The sequence below is a fragment of the Hyalella azteca genome, unplaced genomic scaffold, assembly GCF_000764305.2.
Source record: "Hyalella azteca isolate HAZT.00-mixed unplaced genomic scaffold, Hazt_2.0.2 contig4078, whole genome shotgun sequence".
NCBI classification, from domain to species: domain Eukaryota; kingdom Metazoa; phylum Arthropoda; class Malacostraca; order Amphipoda; family Hyalellidae; genus Hyalella; species Hyalella azteca.
In genome coordinates, this window is record NW_025934304.1 from 259006 (window position 1) to 286321 (window position 27316).

The window sequence follows — 27316 nt, forward strand, 5'->3', positions numbered from 1 at the left end:
CTACACCTCCTCTTTGAGGATCTCCAGTCGAGCATCCAAGTCTTGAACAGAATAATACAAAGATCTCTCTGTATTCTGTGACAAATGCGCCGATAACTCTGCTCGTAAAATCTGCTCTTCATCAGCACACAGCGAATGATAATCCTCGGTAGTTGATTTCGCAACGCAACCTTTGCTGTGCAGAAAAGAGGCAATATTACCGAGTGTTTCAGTAACAATTACAGCGCCCTTCACAGAAGTTTTTTCAAGACTCGTTTTAGAAGAGTAAGCACACGTCTGACCAACAAAAGCCTTCAACAAATACTCCCAGAACATTGACGATACTTGTTTTAGCACAATGGGGATGACCAATTGCATTGCCAAAGGTTGGATATCACTGAGGTAGTGAGGCAGAGTTTTCAGTGCTTTTTTCGACAACGTTCCACGGCGACCTGTATCAATGAACAGCACGCTTAGACGGTCGCGATTGACGGCATCAAGAACAATAACTCGGTGGAAGTTCAATGCCGAAAGAACGGTAGCGGTATCATCACTGGGAAACGTGTGAACACTACCGGGAGAAATGGTGACAAACGACGCTTCAGATGCTTGCGCTCCATAAATGCAACTGAACGAAACGTGTTCTGGCGCTGGAAGATCTGCCCACCGGACTTGCAGCGATGAAGAAATGAAAGTCAGCAGGTCCGTGTCACGGTTAGGAATCACCCAGACGCAAAACCCCGAAGACGAATCTTCCACATGAGTGATACACCCGATAGCTATTTTCTCATGCCGTTCTAAAATTGATGCTTCCCTGTCTGCCGGGCTTTCAGAGATTCCAGCCTGCGCCGCACCGAGTGACGAACCATTACGACCATGCAAATTATCATCAACTTCTTCCTCCTCACAAATAGGGTTTAGAAAACTTCGGGAGGCACGCGAGGTCACTTTATCACTTCCAACACAGAGAGAGTCTTCTGAATTTTCTACTCGAAGTTGTCTTGGAGGGCCCAAACATAAGCTATGTGCGGCGATAACAGTTCCTGCACGAAGCATCTTCAAGATTGTGGCGCCGTTATCATCACATAAAACTTCGACATCAATGTCAGTGGAAACTAATTCCGGCAAACGATCAAAAGCCGTGCAGTTAATATGCTTAGGACAATCTTGCAAGCCCTTCACGGTTAGCCGAACACTTTGGGCGGGTAGGGCAGAAAATTTTGGTTTGAGTGGAAAAAGGCTCAGAACTGGAATTCGGTGAGTAAAGCCTTGATCGACGTCTCGCACAATTACTACCTCAAGATCATGGGGGGTTGTTCCTATAATCTCACAACGAATCCATTGCTGCATTTCTTTCACTCTTGTTACGCAAAAACTACCCAAAGCGGGACACGAGTCGAATGCTAAGGTGGAAGTTGCATTCATGTGAGTCTGCAATTCCGCCATCATTTCCTGCCACTCACAGTCATCTACAAGATTTCGTCCTAATACGCGACACTCGTCGTCAATTGCTAGAACTCGCAGTGGGATCACACCTGCATTCAAGGTTGGTTTAGGGATAGTGACAACAGGCTCACATTTCACGGCAGTTAATGACTTGACGAACCCAGGGGATTGCGTTTTCATGTAGGGAACAGCAGTGTCAGCTGTGCTGGTCAAAAAAATATCTTTGCTGCAAGACAGATATCCATCGTCACTAGTTGATGCACGTTGACGGTCACGTAACTTTGTTCTTGTGATTATGATGGTGTTTTCAGTTTCCGATTGTGAGAATTCGAAACGAATGTCTTCTACGTCACTAGCTTGAATAACCTTCAATAAATCTCTGCGGCAAGCTTCATTCTTCCAAACGCAGGAAACAGCTTGGGCTGGTAAGCGGGTAAATTTCGGTGGAATCGGGAACATTTCTCCCGAGTCGAGAGTATCACAAGATCCGTAGTCTACACAACGAACAACTGCTGTCCCGTTGGCATTGTGCTTGACAACCTGAGCACGTCTCCACAATGAATCGCTGTGATTCAAAACCACGCACGCACTTCCGATAGCAGGTAATTCGGTGAAACTGGCAGGTTTACAGCAGTTCATGTAAGAATTGAGCTGGTCACGATAGCGAGCGGCTTCGCACGCGTGTTCTTTTAAATTAACGTAAAGCTCATCATTCGTGACCGATGATACTTCAACTGGCAGAAGAACACCCATAGGCACCGATAGTTCAGGAATATTTACGAATTTATCTTCGCTTACAGTGCGATCCTCTCTATAGTCTTCTATAGAATTATCGTCGACAACAATGCTGCCTCCACATTCATAACAAGTTAGATGTGGGATCAAACTTTCGCCATCTACGAACAAATCGCTCACTATCCACTCCTTGTAAAAGCCTTCTCTGATGATGATACTAAGGTTGCAAGAAAGATCCAAATTGGTAATTGCTCGTATTACAGAACCTTTGTCGTGCTCTTTGCATGATTCTGAGATCTCAAATTGCACATTCACGGCTTGAGCAGGTACATCCCAGAACTCCTCAGGCATCTCGTATACAGAATCTTTCGGTACAACTTCATAATTACCATAATCAAAAAATACAACAAATGATTCGTTCACGTTGAGTTCGACGAGCTTTCTTGCTCTATACCAGCAATTGTCCACTTCATAGCGAGCAATACAGAAAGAGTTTGGTGGAGCGTTCTTCAGAGGCACCATATTTCCGCTCGTGACAAATTCTTGCAAGCGAACCGACATCTCATTCCACGCTGAAATGTCGTCTCTAAACTGTATGTCCATAGTGAGATCAGCATTCATTTGAGCTATGTTAATTGAATATATTTCTCCCATTTTTGGAATTTGGGGAATAAATGCCTTGCTCATCTGTTGACACTTATACGGGGACTCTAGCGTCCAGGTCTCATCACATGACTGCGGGACAATGCAGCATGCCGAGTTAGGCGGGGAATTTTGCAGGATATCGTGCTCCACATTTTCTTTGGGAGACAAAGTATGTCGGTAGTCAGGGAATGAGCGATCAGTGAAATTGAATGGTGGTGCGAGGATAGGCGAAAAGCAAGGAGGTACAAGAGGAGAACTATCATTACTGGAGGACAACATGACATCTCCGTCGAGCATCCCGCATATGTCAGTTTTGGGAACTTCTTGTTCTGTTGATTGCGACAATGTAAGTGCAGGAGACAGCGAACCTACAACCTCATGTCTTCGAAGATGGTTCTCGACCTCGTTATCAAATGTATTTTCCAGCAATTCAGCATGGGCTTTGGAAGGCTCCAGCAGCTCGGCATGAGCCTCGGAAGGATCCAGCAACTCATCATGAGCCTCGGGAGGCTCCAGCAATTCATCATGAACCTCGGAAGGCTCCAGCAACTCATCATGAGCTTCAGAAGGTTCCAACAACTCATCATGAGCTTCAGAAGGTTCCAACAACTCAGCATGGGCTTCAGAAGGTTCCAGCAACTCAGCATGAGCTTCAGAAGGTTCCAGCAACTCAGCATGGGCTTCAGAAGGTTCCAGCAACTCGGCATAGGCTTCAGAAGGTTTCAGCAACCCAGCATGGGCTTCAGAAGGTTCCAGCAACTCAGCATGGGCTTCAGAAGGTTCCAGCAACTCAGCATGGGCTTCAGAAGGTTCCAGCAACTTAGCATGAGCTTCAGAAGGTTCCAGCAACTCGGCATAGGCTTCAGAAGGTTCCAGCAACTCGGCATAGGCTTCAGAAGGTTCCAGCAACTCAGCATGGGCTTCAGAAGGTTCCAGCAACTCAGCATGGGCTTCAGAAGGTTCCAGCAACTCAGCATAGGCTTCAGAAGGTTCCAGCAACTCAGCATGGGCTTCAGAAGGTTTTAGCAACTCGGCATAGGCTTCAGAAGGTTCCAGCAACTCAGCATGTGCTTCAGATGAGTCCAGCAACTCTGCATGAGGTTTGTAAGGTTCTAGCAAATCTGCACGAGGTTCATAAAGTTCCTGCAACTCTGCACGAGGTTCGTAAGGTTCCGGCAATTCAGCATGGGGTTTGTAAGGTTCCTGCAACACAAGATGGGCTTTGAAAGATTCTAACAACTCGGCATGGGCTTCAGAAGGCTTCTGCAAGTCAGCATGGGCATTGGGCTGCTTTAGCATGCCAACACTCGCATCTACAGGCTTCGAAGAGGTACGAAAAGCATTTTCGGCGTTCACTTCGTAACAGATGTTTTCATCACTTTCTTTATTGGCGACGCTATCATCAGCCGCTTCACAGGCGACGTTGGCATCAGCCGCTTTGTAGGCAGCGTTGGCATCAGCCGCTTTGTAGGCAGCGTTGGCATCAGCTACTTCGCAAGCAGCGTTGGCGTCAGTTACTTCGCACGCAGCGTTGACATCAGCCGCTTCATAGGCAGAGTTGGCATCAGCCGCTTCGCAGGCAGCGTTGACATCAGCCGCGTCGTAGGCAGCNTCATTTGAAATGGCCGCAATATTGACACCTTGATAGTACAGCTCTATGGTAAAATCACAGCCTGTGTTTACGTCGTCAGCGTCTGTCACCAACACCGATAGTTCCTGCACATGCACGGTTTATTAGAGCGCTACCTATTCTACGCCTAAATTTGTTAATGTGTTTACATAGTGTTTATCTGAAAGTGTTTACATACTCGGCGTTTTCCCGCTAATTAGACTTTTCTACATTACAAATGATAAAAAATATTAAAACCTAGTCTGGATAAAATTCATACCAATCCTTTTTACAATTGTCCACTGAGGTTATAAAATTGTCGGATGTTCACTGAGGTTTTAATGCATGAAGGTTACATGCGAAACAATTTGCTATAATGGAAAAATTCAGGCGTACAATACCATTTTCGTTCATAAAAACCTCGATTTAGCACACACTTCATTGACAGATGCTTTGAGAGACTCTTTCAATTCAATACCTCGCATTGACTAATACACTGACTATGTCTTCCCAGCGCTGTAGCAGATGCGAAGGAGAGCAGCGGCATGGAAGAAGACAGCGATATGCAAGCGGGGGACGGGTGAGCAGCCAATCGGGACACTCCAGCACCTGCCACGAAAAAAGCATTTCAGTTTTCAAATAGCGATATCGCAAAGATTGGAGGCATTTCAATTTTCAATTTGCGATATCGCAAAGATTTGAGGCATTTCGGTTTTCAAATTGCGATATCGCAAAGATTGAATGCATTTCCGTTTTCAAATTGCGATATCGCAAAAATTGGCTGACAATAAGATACATTTGCTTCTTCGACCGTTCGTTACAAACTTCATTAATTTTTGCATTTGGCGCCTATTGCTCGAAATAGACAGAGGTAAATTTGAACTGTATCAAATTTCTGCCACTTGCTATATTGAAACACGAAACAAAATGTTCATTACTCTTTCAAGACCGAGCATTCATCGCTGCATGTGACATTACTAACACTCGTGCAACAAGTATATCAATATTAATAATTCACAATCATTCATTTTTTGGCACTCCTTTTAAAATATCAAATAGATTGCAGTTAAACCTAATTTTAGACTTACAACCAAGTTATGAAGCAAATGTCAATTTTTGATGCAATGCTTTCCATCCAATTTGGCGATGCCCTACTACAATCCCATCAACAATAAAATTCCAGACAAAGCTAACATCCCGACACGGTAGGTATCGTTGACACGCGCTGGAACAGCATCTATATATTTGTGGCGCTAACAAACACTAACAAACTGACAAAAATACAACAAACGAATAAGGCTTGGACATTGCATGATACAGTGAGCACTCACGCTATTCGGGATGTCAGTGATGAGCTCCGTATTTCCGTAGTCCAGGTACCGGACCAGCAGGCCGACATCAGGCTGTGTGCAGTCCTCTACGACTGCGCGGTAATGTACGCCGTCGGTTGGAGACTTGACTAGGCAATACATCCAAGGCGTGATCGCGTCAGAGCCCACCTGTGCAAAATAATTTCGTATAGCGGCCATGCAAACTTCTTGCATGTATGAATCTTCAATGGCTAGCTTTCTTGACTAGTAAGCATTTAGCCAATATTTCATATTATAGTCCAATATGTTTTTTTCTAGCATCAGAGCAATTTTTCAACAGAAATTAGGTAACATGATTTAATAATGCATGTACATGATGATGAAATAAGAACAAAATATTCATGACTCAAATTTCAAATTGCTAATCACACTTTACACAAGTGCATTGAGTTTACCTCCGAGGCACCCTCTGCTACGACCGTGTTGACGTCTTGATACATAAGCTTCAGAGCGGAGGTGTCAGCATCTCGCTGCACATAAGCAACAATCTTGTAATTCTCATGAGATTCATTCACGCTCTGCAAGGTTTTACATGGCAGAGTGACGTAATTTTCGGGTTTTGGTAAATCAAAATGGCCTTTGTCAGCGCTCGCATCGTCATCGTTTTCAATGCACACCGCACTCTTGAAATTTTCGACGTTTTCGCAGTGAACTAAGTAGACTGAGTCGCCCGATACCAAATAAGAGTCTGCATTCTGAGCCTGCTCCGATGTGTCACCGTCAGAGTTGACATTTCCCTCTAACGCGAGGTCAAACGTAGCACTAGCACAAGGGTTTTCAGTTACGACGCTGTACGATGATCCACGATTCTCTTGAAAAATGTCTGCGCACGTCTGCCCATCAGAACTTTGTGTCGCGAGTACATTTGCCGAAACTTCGAATGATTCATCTCCTTTTGCAGCAACAGTAACAACTTTCCTTGTTTTAGTAGAAACGCGGTCTGAAGTTTCAATTTGTTCAGTCAACGTCGCATCATCAACTTCAGAATTACACTCTGCCGCATAGACAGGATTTTCGAGGTCAGATTCAATCAAGTTTACTTTTGAATCCTCATCTGCGCTCCTTGCGAGGCCAGAATTCAAGAGCTGTTCGCCGAGATTCAAATTGCCTCCTACGACGGAGTGGACGACACAAGCGCCATCGAAAGGAACCGGGAAATGTACGCCCGGTTCGCGAGGCTCAACATTGGACGCGTGGGACACCTGGAGGTGCAGGACTTCCTCATACAATACTTCTTCAGCCATAGCGATTGCTTCTTCACACCACTCTCCCTGGCTGCAAAGACAAATAATGTATCCAATCATATATCAGGAGACAATTAGAATAAATTCCTTGATCCTCGAATTGACACTCCGCATAATATGCAATTTTTTGACATTTTTCGTATTTTATCAACTTCAATAAACATGTATGAACTGGGACAAACTTCGTCAACTCAAATGATAATGGTAAACTCGCCAACAATTAAGTACATTGCGCTGTGAAATCAGCTGAGGTGAACCCTATACTGGTGGCACTTATGCTAAAGAAAATAATACAAAAATAAAAAGGTACAATGCTACTTTTCAGAGAATAATCCCTAGCAAGGCATAGCTAGCACAAGCATTAGACATGACATGCCTGGGTACGACATCGGGCAGCCAACAAGGCACGGCCTGCACTGGGACGCCACGAAATTCAGCAGGCAAAGCTCTTAGGTCATCAGTGGTGGAGAGCGTCTCATTGCCATAGTCCAGGAAGAAGATTTTGTGCTGGTGTCCGCTACTTGACAGTACCTGACCTCGGTACCAGCATTTATCATCCGCAAACTGAGCGAATACCAGGTCTCCTTCGTGCACGTTAGGCAAAACTTCCAACTCTTCATGACCACACCTTAAAAACATGCATGAAAATTACAACTCCTAATTCAAAGACTTCACATAACTTTTTAACCGAAGACATAAAATAGTACTCATTAGCCAAAAAGTGATTCAGACTGAAAAATTCACGACAGACCTCGACTCCCTTTTGAAAATCACTTTCATCGATCATGTAATGTATATATAAACAAATTCAATTCAAACCGAAAATTTTCTGCCACATTCACCACTTAAGCACACCTATCTGTCCGTATTTCCACAATCAATTAAAACCAGAATTTAAATTGACCTGCCATTAATTAAATAGCTATAAAATTTCAACACATACAGGCATATGAACAGGCATATGAACAGGCATATGAACATTCACAGGCATATGAAATCGCTGATGAATATTGCCAGAGTAAACGAATTATAAAGAAAACTTACCGAGCATATTTCTGTTGTATCTCATGGAAGAGATTATTGTCCGGGCCGAGAAGATGGCACCAAAATTTCACAGGAGTTACAACCCAGGTCACCTGCACCGACAGTTGCTCCTCAACATTGATGCTCATAAATGATAGCAATCCCACCAAGCTGCCAGCTGTCAGTGTAAGTGAGCAGGTAACTGCTAGGTCTTCAGTTGCCTCCTCACTTGAGTAAATAGCTTCTTCGTGAATAGGTCGAGAAAACCTCACCGATTTTTGAACAGCACGACATTGATTGGAGTTTGATCTTTCATCTTTGGGCGAAGGGATTGCAACATCTTCGACCAGAATTTTTTCTTCAGTTTTCTGTCCAACAGAAGGGTCGATTGGGTCCTCTTCAATAAAATCATATTTACTTTTTAGACCTAAGTCAGTATTGCCATTACAACGAATGGCTCCGTGCGCAACTATGGATGACCTTTCCTGTACCCGTTGAGGTTTAAGATAATTTTCGATTAAAAGTATCCCCGAAGGATCAACAGAAAGAGGCGATTTGTGCTTTGGCTCCAGAAGCGGCTTTTGCGAATAGATTGGGGTTCGAGCTGAAGGCGAGTCAACGCTTCTAGAATTAGACAACATGATATCACCATGCTGCTTATGAATGGTGGACGAGTTTGATGCATCTTCTGAAAGGAAAACATAAGGAGAAAAAATATGAATAACAGCTGATTTTCAAAGACTCGCGAGTGCTTTGCAGAGTTTCGTATTTTGGAGTGGTTCAAACAAGAATTTTGTTGGAGCACTATTTTTAGGTTAGAACATGAATAGGAGAATAATCACGTGAAGACATGAAATTGCCTCCTACGAATATTAACATGTTACGAACATTACAACATGTTACCTTGTATTACGCTTTACTTTTCTTGCCAAAATAAACCTACATAATTAGCGAGGTGCAGTACCAACCTAAACCCAGTCCATCGCAGGAGGCATTCTCTTTATGATGGTAAAACTTCAATTACTTCTAAGAATTACTACAAACAAATCAAAATCTATTGCATGAAATTTACTTAATAACTAATTCTAAAATATAAAATAATAAATCACGTGTATCAGAGATTTAAGTTTATCAGTGTCAACCTCAAAAAAAGTAAAAAATATAGAATCACTGATCACGAACTAATGTTCACGCCTTCACGGTAACATGTATGAAAGCTTACGAGAAGACTGAGGTGAGATGCGAGCTGGAGATTTATCCCGCCAGTTGGTAGCAACGTCGCACGGTCGAGCCGCAATGGTGCTCTTCTTTAGGTTCTTGAAATTGTCAGAGCTGGAAAAGCGGACATTTCTAGTAAAAAAAAATGTTCGGACTCAAGCTTGTCGCCATTGCCACGGGATAGACGACACTGGCATGTAACTGGAGTCACTTGTGCATAACACCAGAATGACATTCATGAACCTATCTAAAGTTAAACCTGCCTAAATTTTAATGCTGGATGCCAGAAAAGAGCTGATGCCAGTACAAAGACAGTTCAATACCCGAGTAAGAAAGGTTGCTCGAAATATGGTAGAACATAAACAAGCGCGGTTTCAACGGGTTGAAACCTGTAAAACGTTCGCAAAAAATTATCAACCATAAATAGACCTATATATACTAAATAATATTTACACATATATTCATATTTTTGCATCGCTTCCCGAACCATAGAACATTAGTGTTACTGTCAATAGTATAATTAGTAGAGGTGGACACAGAAGATTGGCTAAGCCACTTTGTGTGCTAGTTCCTAGCCTGGAATTATACAAGGTCAGATCATGCACGTATCCACGATAGGTACCTCTCGTGTTTTGATGGTTCCGATTCGTCACGTTGGTGGGAGATTAGCGGCGGTGTCATTCTGGCATCAGTCCTAGTTCCCAAAGCATATTATTACATTGAGTTACAACGAGATAAAAAGATCGTATATCACCCCTGTCCCTTATTAAAAATCATTTAAAGGATTCAAAGGCAAAGGGCCAGTTTACTGACTACGTGAGAAACGGACATTGTTGTGTCAGGTCGTGATGTCATTAGTGACTATTACGTCACCTTCTGTGACGTCACTATTCGCGGGTCACCGCGTATATGAGCTCGGAGAGCGTACTGCCAGTCAGTCTTAGGCAGTCATCGTAAAGCCTGCAAACTCTAGACGAGCTCACGTCGTCTTAGATTCCGGCACTTATACCAACACGCAGTGTCGTAATACTCTATCTCCAAACTTACTGCACATACTGTTCTTTGATCCCGTAGCTTCTATCTAGTGTATCCCGTGAACCTATCTTTAATACTTACGCTTAGATACACGTCTTGTTATTATCCTTCCCTGGCCAATGAAAATTTAATGTTATTCGGACAATTATAAACGAACCAAAACCCCTCAGATTCTTTTTCAATCGATTACCAGATCCTCTAGATCTGACAGAGACAGAACCAGAGTCTGACAGAGTTATTCGAACTTTGACAGTTGGCATTTCAGATACGTGAAGAAAGAATTCATAAATGATAAGGGCGCAACAACAGAAAAGAAGTAAATCGTAGAAGATACGATTTACTTCCACGATACGATTTACATACGAAAAGTTGATAGAGAATCCTTCAAGCCCCCGGCCAGCTACAACCTGGGCCGCCGATTTAATTCCAGTAATCATCTATAATTTTTCTGACACGAGGAACAGTCAACAGATGAAAAGCAAATCTGAAAATGATGTTAGTACGACGTACTAACATATTACTCGTGAGAAATATTTGACATTACATAGTAATTTTGGCCTTCATTGTGGCAGCTCGGAGCACATCGTGCGCTACGTTTTGACCATGAATAGCGTAACTTTAACTCAAGTGAATGCTCACCTGATGACGCCGTCAACCTCATAGGTAACGTCAGGATGCCGAACCTCTTCGAAGAGCTTCACCTGAATGACACGGGAAAACTTAATAAACGTACTCGACAAGCGAGAATTTTTTTTTTTTTGCGCGAAAAATTAACTAGTTATAAATTATGCAGTCACATATGTAGGGCAGGTATAGTCACATTTTTTCAAGAAAGGAGATATAAGAGGTAAATTGCAACGAGTTAGTGCGCAGCGAGATCTAGAATACAATATGACATCCTTTACGATTGTATTCAAGCGTTCATAGCGGAGTTGAAATCTTGCTCTGAAACCAAAGTTTTCATTTTTTTTTTGTCGTACAATTCCGAATACTGAATCTGTAAAACTCGTGGAAACGCAATAAAATTTATTGCAGTTTAGTTATGGAAGTCTACGTTGTCAATACAAAGGAAAAACTACCTGCCAAACGTCAGAAATGGGATCGTAGTGTTGAAACTTTACGACCACAGCGTGCTGGCTCAAGAGATGATCAAGGTGCGGGGAAGAGGCAGAAAGCAAAGGCACCCGGCACCAGATGCCAAAGCTGGGCAGCATCAACAGAGACTCGGGCAGCTTATGTACCTGTAATCGATCAACAATTTTGTTAACTATCCCAATGTTAAGTACTCCCACAAAAAGGTAATACTAATTTAAGCGTGAGCGTTTCTCGAGTCAGAGGTTCAATAAAGATTCGCAACACAGGTCTCAAGTATCAAAGAGTAATGCGCAAGTTATGCTCACAGCAGCAAGCGGCACTTTGATAGTGGGGCCAACATCAACGAGGTTCAGGGTGCAGGTGCCTGTGTCCGAGACATGCGTAATCTCTGCTCTGAGCCACTGCGGCAGGAGGGCTCGAGTGCTGGGTAGAGGCGTGCTAACTTTCACCCCCACCAAATCGCCACACGCCACAGGAGTTGCGGACAAGTCACTTGAGCTATAAGCTGCCTCAACATCATCAGCGACCATCTGAAGCATACAAATATATTCATGGACGTCACGTGCCTTCGAATATCATCGTCAATCCAGATCCTTCGAGAATCATCATCAATCAAGATCGAGATATTCTTGCAGTTAACGGCATTTAGTACTAAAATTGTAGAACATCGCTAATCTTCATTCAAACAAGTTCATAATGATATTCAGCTAAAATGGTTGCACTGTGTATTTACTTATAAAAATGCGCCCTAACCTGGAACGAGAACAAGCTACCTATGTCAGCATTCGATAATAGCAAATAAACGGAACATCAAAGGTCAACTCAGTCTTGATAAAGCAACAGGTACTACCGATAAAAAGTTTTGTTCGTATTTTCAGTTCACATCAATAAACTAAAAACTGTCATTGTGTGCTTTCTACGTCTACATAATTTATAGCTTAGGTTGAAATCAAAAATTTTGTTCAAGCTTAACGAGTAAAGCGTTTACTGGTTTCGCAATGCGAGAAAATTTAACTCCCAATAAGAACGGCAAAGGAGAAATTTCTAATGGCAACTTTCAAAAAAGGAGCACACAACTTAAGAGTATAAACGTAAGAATGATAAAGTCTATGTAAAATTTTGATATTTAAATGCGTTAACAATTCATGCATTAAAAATATAATACGTGTTCAACACCCCAAAAAATTCATCAGGCAGCTCTGAACGACAGCAAATCGTTGTATATAATTATGAATAAATAAACAATGAGAGTAGCCAGCAATACTATCTTCTCAAGACGTTCACAGCAAATATTACTTGAACGATAGGAGCTCCTGACCTGCAAACGAAGAAAATCTTGCTTCAAGTTGACACAGCAGGCATTATTCTTGACGCTCATCACGCAGCACATCATTAGGCTTCCTTTCTCAATCACAAGCACATCTGCAATGGAAAAACACTCATTACTGACTTCAAGCACGTTTTCTGCAGTAAGGGTACGCACACAGTGGAAGCAGGTTTGCCCGCGCAGGCAACCTGCTCCAACCTGCCACAAGAATGAACATAGGATAATAATGTAAGTGTTCACAGTGAAAACCTGTACGAATAGGCTTCTGTTTTCTATGGTTTCAGGAGCCAGCTTCAGCAGGTAACCAGCACGCTGGCAACCGGCTTGCACTGTGTACGTACCCTTACACGATATATACAGTATATACCGGATTTGGACAAAATAAGGGGAACACCTGCCATTCTGATATCGTAATTTTTGAATAAATTTCAAACAATGAAAACGTGACACATTCTTGTTTTATTATTGCTGCTAATTGATATTTTATTTCATCTTTGAACAGATATTTCGAGCAAATTTTAGTGCTTATAACCTAACCTATATATAGCAAACTTCTCTGACTCAAAAAGACCAAATTTTCTGTGCCCGTAAGGCGGGTGCTAGGGTGACAAAGTTTACGAATGCTCGACGTTTCTTAAGTTACTGTCTCAAAAGTAATGACTGCTTTAGAAAGAGAAGGAGAAACGACCTCAGCAAAGCACAGGTCTGCCTTAAAGTCGAAGTTGTCTGAGAGAGACTGTCCGTACCTAAATCGAATTGTGAGGGAGAATCGAAAGACCACGGCTGTTAAAATTACTGCAGACCTCAATGGACACCTACATAAGTAACATAACCCAGTTTCTATTAAACTGTCCGACGACAGCTGCACAGATCTAGATTTAATGGAAGAACTGCAATTAGAAAATCTCTGGTTACAAATACAAGTGTATCAAAGCGTTTAGAATGGTGTAAAAAACGATTAAATTCCCTGGATCATTGGGAAAATGCAATTTTCTCTGACCAATCATCGTTTACCTTATTTCCAACCTTCGGTCGAGTATACGTTGGGAGACAATCCAATAGTCATTTAATCCCGACTGCTTCCTCCCAACTTTAAAACATGGCCGTCCCAAATCATTCTGATGATCTGGGGTGCCATTTCTCGGAAATCCGGCGGATCAGTGATTTCTCTTGATGGAAGAATCAGCAGCCGTGACTATTTAGGAATTTTGGATGAACAAGTTCATCCAACGGTTAAACCACTATTTCCGGAGGCGAACGCCATCTTTCAAGATGATAATGCCCCGATCCATAGATTTTAATTGTTAAAAAATTGTGTGTGCAATATTCTAATAAAGTAGAGTATACCATTTGGCCACCACAATCGCCAAACCTGAATATTATTGAGCATTTATGGTCGATTTTAGAGATGCAAATCAGAAGTCAATTCCCGCAGAAGCTGCAAGGAGTTTTAACTAAAGAATGGGTGTTAAAATTCCTTTGGAAACCATTCACAATTTATATGAATCAATACCTCGGAATCATTGAAGCTGCAATTGCCGCAGAAGGTTGTCCTACACCAAACTAAAATATATTCTATGAATTTCTCAGGTGTTTCCCTTATTTTGTCTAACCCATGCATGTGCGTGATTCAACTGGTAGTTTACTATTGATATATGCATTTAAATAGACTTAGAAGTGAATTGGAAATAAGTTCAGCATGAGTAATCAGAACGCATTTAAATATTCTTCATCAGTTAATAGAAAATCCTACAAAAATTAATGAACGAGAACTCGGTCACGAGTTTGTTCAATGGTAATAATTGCTGGGCCCTCAGTTCGAGTTAAATTCAGTCACGAATCAACAATCATTAGTTCAAGAAATCAGAGTAACTAGTATAGTAGCTCAGATTAGAGATCATATCAAGCGTAAAAACCTTTGCACAAGCCTCAGCATGAAGACTGAAGGCTTGCAACAAGGGAGACGACTCAAGAACATGAACAATGAGCCAATACAATGTAAAGTAATACAGTGGTCAAATGTTGATATAAACATTATTTAAATTTCAAAGTCAAAATGAATACCAGGTAAAAATGTTCATCTATTTTCAAAAATTATTCATATTCATCTACACCCAAAAATTTAATATAAAGTATTAAACGACAAAATAAAAACAACAAAAGGAATAATTTCTGCGAGTATATCCGTGTATGGAGGTACCTGGGTGAGGCGTCGAAGTGGTGGTATTTTGATTGGATCCCAAAGTGATCGTAACAGTAGGGGATACCGAGGCGGTGGTGTCTTGATGCGGGGTCGAGGTGTTAGTACCTTGATTTGGCGAAGAATCAGCAGGATCTTGCAGTGGTTTCGAGACGGTGGTATCTTGATAGGGTTTCGAGGTGGTAGTACCTTGATTTGGCGAAGAATCAGCAGGATCTTGCAGTGGTTTCGAGGCGGTGGTATCTTGATAGGGTTTCGAGGTGGTAGTACCCTGACTGGGCGAAGAAGCAGTGGTATCTTGCAGTGGCTTCAAAGTAAAGGAATCTCGATGGAGTGTCGAGGTATCTAGATGCGGTTGATTATCTTCAGGTGCTCCAGGACACCTCTGCTCAACACGACACTGCGGCAGGCAGATGACCGGCAGAGCATCGCCCATGAACATCGTCGTGCGGCCGGTCACGCGAATCTCGACTACATTTTCACCAATGTCCTGCGCAAATAATTATATACATAATTAATTCGGTGTTCAGTACCCTATCCAATTGATTCATGTTCTGAATCATGATAAAATTGTCTTCAACATTTTTGCAGGATTTTGGATTAAACAACATTTTGCAGGATTCAACATTTTTGCCTTACATATTACTAGCAAAAAATTACTGTTATCCATACCATCAACAGAAAAATAATTTCAATAACTAACAAGGGTAACTGAGAAGATACGAGTATAATATTATACAAATTATCTATGACGAAACCAGAAATACTAATACCTCGTCAAATCAAAGAGCAAGGGTTAAATGTCTGGAGAAACTCTATTCCATCTAAACCAAAGGCCTTCAACAAGTACACATTTCCCTGTTATTTCTAATTGTTGGCATCATGAAATACGAAATAATACAATACATACAATAAACATAAAAACGCACGAACATTATACACCTACACAACAACGACTCACTATTCACTAATACAAATACATGTCCGCGCATACCTCTCAGAACACACAAAAACAACTCTACACAAAATACGCAAACAACCAACAACACTTTCCCACACAACGCAATCCATGCAATTTAAACTACATCATCAACATTAACCAAACCTAACCTATGACCTTACTTAACCTCAGCTAACCTAACCCAAACTAACGCATCCTAACCTAAGATGGTGATACGTCTCACTGTCACTACAACAGACGGGTAAATTATATCAGGTGCCCGTTTAAATTTTCATTCCAATTAGTTAAGTATTCACGCTAATCGATCACAAAAATATATCCTTGGCAATCTGAAGTCACATTTGTGCCTTTCTTCAGCGAATATCTCGCTAGTAATACAACAAAGCTATAACTGGCATAAAACCTTGGTGTCCTGAAAAACCTACGCTGCACAATTCGTTGCAGAGTCAATCTCTTTCATTGTATTGCGTGTAAAATGTAGTCCCGTCCCACAATTTCATTTATACAGGCAGGTGAACTCCCAACGCCTTTCCCCGTAAAACGTTCTTGCACCATTGCATTCCAAAATGCGCGACTAAGTTACTATTTATACGTAATGATTAATCATTTATTTGCAGTCAGATTATGATTTTCTTCACGCCCAACACCACCCGGCCCATAAGGGGGCAGTAGATTTTATAACAGGACACCATGTGTGGCTAGGAGGCGAGGCAACGGCACATTGGCCAGTTGCATGGCCTGAGGGGTATGAAAGATACCATATGATTATGCTCCAAATTTTTAAAACGTTTAGCACTTGTGGCTTTTGTGTTGGCCGAGTAAAATGGCCTTAAATATGTATGTACCCCATTTCGCCCATCACCAAAAGGAGGGTCAGTCCCATTGAGGCTTCGACTTAGATTTTTGACAAGACTTATTTTGGACAAGTCGAGAGGTTTTATAGATTTTTAGTTAAAAAGGTCTAAGCGAGGACTAAATTTTGCCAAAAATATCTTGTAGACCACATCTGGACAAACATTTTTGACTAGATATGAATTTCTGATGGATGCCTGTGTAGGGGAAATTCATCAGGCATGGCAACAGCGGCCAACCTTCATTGGTCCGCAGCGCCACGTCATGCAGGTACATAGCTAATTACCAGCCGCAGGTATCGACTACTGCTCATTGTCTCCTTAGAACTCGTGGGAGGTGGATAGCGCGCTGCTAGTCGTCCACCTTCGGTAAGTCCTACTTTCGATTCCTGGTAGTTTACCTGCCTTAAACGTCGTTGTCAATATATCCATCTGTTGGATGATCACTTGTGTAACTACGATCGATAATTAGTTCATTTGTAATCGCCTTGGCTCCTCTTATCATGCCTTCCATTTAAACCCGAATGTTCCAGACCGGCGATTGCTAACCCATGCATTCTATGACAGATAGACCCACTGACTGGCCACCAGAGGGCTACTCATCCACGAGTAAACGTACCGGCTCCTCATCTTCATCATCCTCCTACCTGGCGCAAGCCTTGCCTGCTTCACGGAGCCTTGCCTGCTTCACGGAGCCTTGCCTGCTTCACGGAGCCCTACCTACATCTGGGCCTTCATTTAGATTACCAATTATTAAGTATATGTCTAAGAGTCTGTCGCGTTTCTATCACCTCCCTTGGCAAGGTTTGGTTGGGTTCGAGTGGCTGTGGACCCAATTGGCTGGACTAACTCAGGGACCGTAATTTGGGATCTTCCAAGCTTCACTTGGATCACTGGAGTGAGTCCTGATTCCTTTACCGCCTGGAAGACGTATTTTTTTGTAGTTTTTTCCAAAAAACTTAACATCGCAAAAAAAGAAACGGTCTTCGAGAGTTTTTTTGAAAAAGTTGACAGGAGCAACTCTAGTGCAAACGATGGTTTTGCATCGGTAAACCATCAGCAAGTCCCTGGAACCTTTTGAGCGACATCCAAAGAGCCAACGTTGGCACCGTACCACGACCTGACGGATGATTTAGAAAAACAATTTTCATAACAAAAAGTTGCCTTTTGATGCGCTCTGTTTGACCACGTTCTTGTTTTTCCATTACACAACACGCAGCCCGAGTACTAACGAAAACTAAAAAATGAAATCGCGGCACCGTTACCGTGGAGTTGCGGCGCATTTGTTTTGCAGCCTGGGCTCTTCACGGATTCAAAGTCCCGCTCGTAGAGAAGTTCCTTCAATTATCTCACGAATTAGACGTTTTAAATAGAAATGTGCCTCAACGGACCCAAATTATTTTTTAATTTGCGATTGATTCATGAAAAGTAAGTGACTTGAAAAATTAGAGACGCGAACCCAAAAACCCCTCTTTTGGGTTTAAACAATCAAGGCCCCGAACAGAAGCTCGCCGTCTGATTTGACGTTTAGACGAGAACAAAGACTAATTTTTTTAGAATTTTCGCGAGGTTCCGCGAAAATTGGCTCGATAGGCGCATTGAACAAGTAGAAGGGTGGCATTAAAAAATACTGGAGAACACAAAGCCATTAGTAGCTATCGGAAAACAGTATTGGTGCGTTTGATATCAACCCAGATGAATATCACAGCCGAATTATCAGCAACAGAACGCTATATATGAGTATCAGCGCACGCTAACGGACAGGTCGGTGAACACTGCATGTAATATAGACAAGCTTTCAATGGAACGCTCCTTGATACGCCTCATTACAATACTAAGTGTAATTCATCAACTTTTCTGTGCTGTGAACAACATTTGACTAGACCACATTCCTTTGATGCCCAATAATAAGACAATTTTTCAAAAAGGTATGTAACGTTCAAGGCTCAGAATGCGCGATTTGATTATGAATCTAGGACCTGCATGCTAATTTATTCGTTAATATCACCCTGAGTCTTAGAAACAAGCACACCAAACTAAATCGTTAACTTTAAAATTTGCAGCACTAGAAGGCCAAGTCTTAATTCCATTGTCTTGATTGTCTTAAATTAATCCTTTAGCTGAAAGAACAATCGTTCTCATGTTATCACAACATTGTGACAACAATACTGGGCAAGAATGTACAATCTACACTAACGCCTATAGATACATTAAGAATTGTACAAACGAAATGTTTTCATTATTTCAATACAACCCCATGCCAGTACACCTCATTCACAGGATTTTCAAGACAATTTTGATTGCTTTAGTTTAGATATGCAACACATACTGACACGATTAGCCATTAATATAGTACCCTGCAAAAATCTTTTACATATATAAACGGCAAGACCGCACCTGCAGCAGCTGCTCGACGGTGAAGGAAGGCTCCTGGTGTTGCTGCTTGTCGAGCTCTACAAGAGCACCACAAGCCTGCGCTGGGACACTCAGCAGATCAGGAGGCAGAGTCAGCAGTGCCGTCTTCTCCACGCTAGCAAGGTTGCCATAATCCACAAAATACACCTGTCAGAAGGCAAATTTAAACGACAAGCAAGATACCAACAACAACTTGGAATTCTAGTTTATATTTATAGATAGTCAAGTCCTTTGTAATCGCGTTTTAAATTATGGTAGCACGCACATGTTGACTGTTTGAGACATGGTCATGAACGCACACAATTGGGCCAGTCATCACCCTACATTCTTCCAATATTCTGGGGTACAAATCATGGACTACGTATGCATGAGAAGCATTTCAAGGTGACACTTCAGGTGGTCCAAAACTATGAAAAATCCAACTTTTACCGTCGAACTACGAATAATGAAAATCAATATTCATTCATATGTAATCGAAATATCGTACAATATTCGATTATTATAAGTTAGACTATTATTATTACACTATTACTCATTCATGACCAGGTACATCGATTCAAAATTAATTTAAGATCGCCTTGAGGTTAACAAAAACATCGCATGGAATAACTACCGCATGGCAATGATTGTGAGACACGAAAAAATAACAAAAAATACATTACAATGATTGCGAGGCCGCTTAAAGAACAAAAAAAATGTAAATTAATGTGAGGCATGTAAAATTATAAAAGACGCATTAAAATGATATCACGGCTTGTAGAATAACAGAAAACACAAAGCAAATTGAAAGGAAAGCGTGATATGCACCTGAACGGTGTTTTTGCGATCGTCACAAGACACCACGCAAGCCCTATACAGCTCGCCCTCATAAGGAGCAAGGCATGGCATCTCAGGGCACGGCTCACACTCCAGAGGTGTTGCAGCGCAGTTAGCGATGCGTTCCTGAATAGCATCCACCTGAAAACGTAATAATTAGTCATCAGCATAAGAAAAATGGGCTTTCAATATTTTCAGATTCTAAAACTAAAACAAAAGCAGAGTATTCGTTTACACAAAAGATCCGAAGGCTACTCACCAACGATAGGTTCTCTTGTAGGTGAAAGAAAACGAAATCATTGATTGGGTCATGATATGCCACAAGTGCCTTCTCGCCACCACGAAGTTCTCTTCTCTCAAAATCAGGCTGAGCAATAAGATCCAGCATGTGATGTTCCGATGCAGGGAATTTAACATCGAGGTGGATAACCGTCACTCGCTCCTTCTCCACGTAACGTACGACCGTTGCCATTAGAGCATAAGATTCGTCTTTCGCGATAACGCGATGAAACACGCGACTAATTTGAGCGTCAGGGAGATCAGGTAATCCCTCGAGACGGCAACGAATGGAGAGCAGTGGTATGGCGGCTAGTTCGGCTGAAACAGCCGACAATCCATCGCACGATACTAGGCCGTTCTCCCCGATGTCCACAAAAAGGACCTTGACATATTGGCCCAACGGAGGATGGGTTACAACGGCTCGGTACCGTAAGTTATCGACCTCACGCCGGGCGATGACGCAACTGCCAACTTCAAGCTCGCTGGGGGGACAAATAACACGTTCTCGATTGTTTAATAGCATACGCAGCTTTTTGGTGTCTTCGAGCTGCGAAAACAACCCAATTGTGAACTTCCAAGGACCTCTTTCCACCGATAAAACTCGACACAAGTCATAGGTTCCAATTGCGAAAATGACCGTCTTGAAACTTTCTGCTTGAGGTTTTGGTGGGCAAATCTGAGGGGTTGAAGCAATTCCTTGTGTCATTGAATTCCTTGTGTCAGAAAATTCTGGACGAAGCTCCAAAAATCCAGGGTGAATTGTTGGTACAGAGGTCGGGATACCAGGCTTCGAATTTTGTTCAGGCTTTGGCACATTAGCTAGCGTGAGACCACGCTCTGCCAGGACATCAGATAGCAGCCTGCCAGATCCGGCAGGATCAAGAGGATAAAACAGCGAAGTCTTGGAAGCTTCTCGACACACGCGGCCACACAGGTCAGCACCGAGCAACATTTCATTGATGGTCAACACAGAAGCCTGAAGCCAGGGTCCCGCTGGATTAAATCTCACTATCACTCGAGAGTTAGACGAGGGCCATAAAGGTGACCGGGGACAAAATCTCATTTCAGAAACAAATTGCACCACGTCCACTTCACTAGGTTGATTCGTAATTGGTTTTTGTCCATGAGTGTGACAAGCAAAAGACAGGGCACTTTCGCAAAGGAGCTTTGTTGGGGTAAAGGCCTCACCAGTAGGAAGGCTGACCTGAGAGGTAGGATATGGAGGGCTAACTCCAGCAATACGCAGGACCTCGCACACAGGAGCAATGGATTTTATTAAAGCAGGACATGTGAAGAGGCAGGTCATGCTCATGCTTTGATACCATTGACAACGATCAATGAAAACTCCAGTCACCGTCTGATTTTTCACTTTGATACCTGAAATATTGGGTTACAGTTAATAATAAATTAATTATAATAACAATTTATCAAGTAATTAATTAATTTAATTTTTAAAATAAACCTGCACCCTCAAGGAGAACTTTGGTAAAACAAACTTTTGAAATGCCACTTTGGTGACATTTCAAGATATATCATCAATATATTGACACCCAATCAAGTTAAACAAAATACACATTCAAATACAGATAATACCAACAGACAGTAGGAGTCCATTACACATGAATAACTGAATATTTAGATGAAAATTAACTGCAAATGAAGTAGATATAAAAATGAGATTTCAATGGTATTCTCACACTATTTCACACTCTCCATCAATATAAGAGGTATTTCTTCATTCTACTTCCTTACAGCTTTACAATAGGATAAATAATTTGTTATCCCTGTTGTAAATAGGATAAGTACTGAAGCAGTGAGAACAAACCCAAGATTTTAAGACGATGCAAGCCAGGCTCTAAATCTCCCTCAAGGCGTATGAACGCCAGAACCAAGTCGCCAATAGAGAGCTGAGAGAGAAGCACTGGACACAGCTCTAACTGTGGGATCAACTCTGCTATCTGTGAACAAAAAATTGAAAACACACAATAAGATGTAGCCATCCATAACTGTTGCATACCCATGACCTATGTAAATTTCTAAACCTCTCCAATCAAACCCTAATAAATGTAATCATCAAAATAATATGGCAGCTGAACTCAGAACAATGGAAGCTTTAATAAAATACTTAAAAAAAAACTTTTTAAAAGAAACACGTTTTTCTTGTGGACTAAAAAGTAGAAAATAAATTATGGCTCGCCCCCAAAAAACGTGTGTCGGGCAGATTTATGATTAAAGCAAAAAGCACACAACACACGAATTTTGGAAATTTGATGGTGAACGTACAGCCCGACCCACGTTTTTTGGGGCAAACCATAATTTATTTTCTACTTTTTAGTCCACAAGAAAAATGTGTTTCTCTTAATAAGTTTTTTTTTAGTTTTATTTTCTACTTTTCAGTCCACAAGAAAAACGATTAAGATTTGATTAAGTATGACTTGACGTACGTATCGATGATACGCAGCGTCAACGCCTGCTCGCCTATAACATGAGCGCCCGCACGTCATACTATATATATAGTATATATATACTTTACTCAATTAAACTAATTTAGGTCTCTAATTGCTAGTTTTTATGATTGTATCTGAAATTGTTAGGCGAAAATAGCCTGCATGCCAAATTTCAGATCTCAAGAGCAATTTGAAGTGGGCTAATTTTTGTTGTCAATGTTAACAAACAACCAAACGCAAAGCTGAGTAAAGAAAAAGAAAAACGTGTTAAAAAGTAATAATAGTTCAGACTCAAATATTAATAACGTTTTAGATACTAGAACTCTCTTTTCAAGTTCATCAGCTTGAACTTAGGAATGAATTTTCAGTTAAGTATCAAAGTAGCTGTATATACATCTTTGCTATCCCAATTTATTTTAAACTTAAGAAATCGTTATTTTGGGTATAAAAGGACAATTAATGCTCAATATAAATAGCTTCACTTCTCATCATCATAATCTATGACCAACAGAGACATTTGGGCTTTGCAGGAAAATTACTTAGGCACAGGTGCACTCAAGATTTTAAAATAATTTCTGTCAATGTTTTATGCAGTTCAAATAAATTTGCTCATCTACCTATGAATACTTTAAATACAAGATTAAGAAAGTTGCATACATTTTCTAGGATAACATAAGTGCTAATAGGAGCTAACATTCAAGTCATGTCTAGTTCTGCCAGGAAAACTTGCCAACCATTGATAACAAGGTACTGAACAATTCTTTTCTATGGATGGTTAGGCAAGAATTTGTAATGTCAAATAAATTTAAAGAAATAATTTTTGGCTGAAATGGGAACAAGGTTATTTTCTCAATATATAAAAAGTTATTCAATATGTCCTTCAGATGCATGACTTCAGATGCATGTCTCATTTCACCAACATGTGGAACAGCCTCCCAGATGACATCATTGGCACTCCAAGTATGAATGCGTTCAAGAACAGATTAGATATAACTATGGAAAAATATATGTTCAGATTTGAAATGCCTAGCACCCTATCAAACCCGGTGGAAGTCGAGTAGCTAATTCAAACTTTCGTCAGCCGTAAAAAGATCCAGTCAAATGACACAATTCTAGATCTTCTGTGAACAAGGCACAAAAAGGAAAAGAATCGGCGACAGGCCACATCAGGCCTACACTGCAGCACCGAGATCACTATGTTATGATATCTGTCTATACAGTAGTCGAATTTGTCGAAATAATCAAACACTCTAGCATATGTGACCAGAGTTGGATTCCACTGCTGTTATCTAATTGTTCAAATCATCCAAGTAATAATGTCACTAGATTAATTATCCATTGTTGGTAGGCCAGAAGAAACGCATATATAAATGGATATCAAAATTGAGCACTAGGCCATTTCAGCTACGATAAACTTGGTCTGCATGTGAAACAAATATGCACTTCTCTTTTTGCAATAAACACTCAGAGAAGCCTAGTGATTTGCCTTGACATTGACAATCCTTTACACTTAATTACTTTTTTTACCAGCTGAGTTCATTTTCAAATAATTTGAGTTAAATTTTTTTTTTGCTTGTTCATTTTCAAGTCCTATAAAAATCACAACATGGACTTTGTATGAAGGAATTACCTGGTTGTAATGTCTCAAATCACTTTAGTGGAAGTTGAGGTACTTGGTCAAAATTATTACATATATATGGGTGGGTTGTATTGTAATCTAAAATGAAGTGTCGTTCATTAGAAAGTAACCATTGTGCCTCATAAATGATGCCCCACATTTCATAATTTTCACTTTAAATAGCAAGGATGAGTAGAACCAGTCCCCAGAATTTTAAAGTGCCATAATTTCACATTTGAATTTAATTTACAACTGTTCAAGTTAATGGAGTGTCAACAATTTGATATAATGCAATTTCCTGAGGCTGTGAGGCAAAATTATATTTAATATTTTCAGAATATATGAGAAAAAATACAAATCTAAATTTGCAGAATGATAACATCTTCAAAGTCACAGAACTAAAAATCCATGCTTGGGCAGTGTGGCTTCAATATTGCCCAAGTCTTCTGTTGGTGCCATACAAGTGGCCACTTTTATCTAACTTCAGTCAACAAGAAGCTCCATGAAGGGTGAATTTCTGAAGCTGTAAGATACAAATATGAAAGCTATAAAAATTCTAACCTATCACTGAAATCTTGCAGCTGCAAAGCTACATTTTAAATAATAATGGAATTTTGTAGCTTGATAATGTACTTTGGTTTATGTTATGGGAGATAATTCATCTAGTGAGAATCTTGCAGCTCAAAAAACTGGCAGCAAAGCTTTAGATTGTGTACTGCTACAGATATACAACAATTAAAACTATTCAAAGTGTGTAAAAACCTGTGTTAATGTCAAACTAGGCTAAATTGAGCTTGAAAATAAGAACCACATTAAAACCACCATTCCAAGAAGTCAACTATGGCTTCCCGATGAAAACTGTAATGCACTTCAACAATACATTACACATAGAGTAATATTAATGTGTAAATTGCAGATATTTTCTGTACAAGTATATGAATATACAAAATAATTCTGGTTCAATACATTCTTAAAAATAGATGGTAAGTATATTTAACTATATAAATGAGGTCAACAATAGACAAGGCCACTTTGGTTATCCATATGCAGGAACCTGGAAAAAGCACCATGAGCACACAAATTTCAGGATTGGCTAGTAAAAGAAGTTTCTACACATGAAATCATGAATGATCAACAGACCAATCATCAAGGGAACCTATCTCCCTTTCACAGTTCACACTAGAAAATTCTGCCAAGATATCTTCATCTTCATGATGAATGGTCATGATGCATTATTACTAGTTAAACTTGCATTAGGCGTTGAACAGTAACGATTACAGTAATCAACCTGCACCTCAAATATCCCATTTTTTAGATTATTCTAAAGAAATTGAATAGAATCTTTGTTCTTATTAATATTCAAAAACTGCCAACATTCCCAACAAAAATGTGGTTCTTTATTTTAACCATAGATATTAAGCAAATGCAATAGAAATGGATGAAATTGTGAACAAGCATTGGTGTCAAATTGATCAGGCTTCAATTGGAGAGGTATTAAATTAACCAGATTACAGAGCATATTGGACACAAGCAATCACAGTCTGGAGAGGATGACATCACAATCCCACCAACCAATCACTGCCAGAGGACAATAATCACAATATCACAATCCCTTTATCCCACCAACCAAATGAACCAATCACAGCCTGGAGAGGATGACATCACAAGTCAAAACCAATCAAAATCTAACAAGAGACATGCATCCACCCAAAAATGGCAGGCTTCATGGATCATGGTCATGCACTAGGGCCTAGGCTATGGTCTTATGAAGTTATGACTATTGACTATCCTAGAATTCCAGCCTGTGCTGTACAGACCAACCAATCATAGTCTGAAGTGAATGCCGTCACAACCATGAACCAATTACAATCTGGAGATCAATATGCATCTGCCCCAAAATGACAAGCTCCATGGCCCATGCACCATCATAGAATTCCAGCCTGCCCCTGGACCATCAACCGTGTCATCATGCCCTACCTAGATGCCTAGGTAGGGCTAGCTAGCTACTATCAAATTTTGCCATTAGTAACTATACCTACCTAGGCTACCTATTATAGGCTAGCTACCTAGTCAATTCTAAGTCAAAGAAGAGACCTTTTTTTAGACTGATCCTCAAATTCATTTTTAAGAATTGACATTTAGTGTTAGTTACAGACTTTAATTTTTGGTTCTCTTGCACTTTCCAGAATAGGTATTCCAGTTAAAATTCTAGACATGTAAATAGGCTATATAAGTAGCCTAGTAGGTACTCAGTAGTCAGTAGGTAGAGTAATTAGGAGCCTACCACATAGGCCTAGGCCTACCAGCAATAGAGATTAGGTAGTTTAAATAGGTACAGAATAATTTTAAAGAAGAATATAATCAAATCTTGATGCTCATTAGGAATTAAAAATGAACTGTCAACTTCAAAGTTGTGATGGCCATTTGCCACTAGCAAGACTAGGTAGCTAGCTAGCTAAGCTAGGTAGGAGCTAGCTAGGCTAGGTACTCTGCCTCTGGTCTCTGGGCCCCAGTCGGCAGTGGATGAATTACCTAATATATACTATTCCTGCCGTTATTCGCATGAAAATCAAATTTTAGGAACAGAATCTCGCATAAAAAATAATTCAGTAATTGGTAATTCAAAATTAAACAATTTATAAAGCCCTAACTTCTTTGCACTTAAAACATGAGCCTTACCAAAGCGGTGACATGTCGCGACAGCTCATCGTCTACTTCTCCAAACCCGCAGCCACGCTTTGCTAAAACATTCAAATGCCGCCTGGAGAACTCCAAGCCCACTATTTTAAATTGTTCGTTGGACACGTTCATTTTGAATGATCGCGATAACTATTTATTGGCTGGCACCATATTCGGTACATATGAGCAGTTTCATGATCTAACGCAAAATGCGCGGAGCACAATGGAGTGTTGCCTTTAACGCTCTCGACTCAATTTCATCTAAAACCTTATGACAGTTTATCAATCATTTTAAGTGCCGTCCTACGATAATTTTCGAAAATC

The 27316-nt window shown here is 40.7% G+C and overlaps 1 protein-coding gene across 1 annotated transcript; it reads right to left on the minus strand.

The window, feature by feature from the left end:
- Window positions 1-27183, minus strand: LOC108673372. Its single transcript, XM_047879871.1, has 20 exons — window positions 26993-27183; window positions 22074-22206; window positions 20229-21625; window positions 19961-20110; window positions 19136-19300; window positions 15116-15416; window positions 14927-15034; window positions 12718-12821; window positions 11705-11929; window positions 11384-11545; window positions 10944-11005; window positions 9892-9963; window positions 9274-9383; window positions 8073-8739; window positions 7405-7656; window positions 6180-7059; window positions 5746-5913; window positions 4916-5023; window positions 2016-4521; window positions 1-41 (listed from the first exon to the last, which is right to left on the minus strand). The coding sequence occupies exons 1-20, from the start codon at window positions 27122-27124 to the stop codon at window positions 1-3; spliced, it is 7743 nt and encodes a 2580-aa protein (XP_047735827.1). The 5' UTR covers window positions 27125-27183.
- Window positions 27184-27316: the final 133 nt, after the last annotated feature.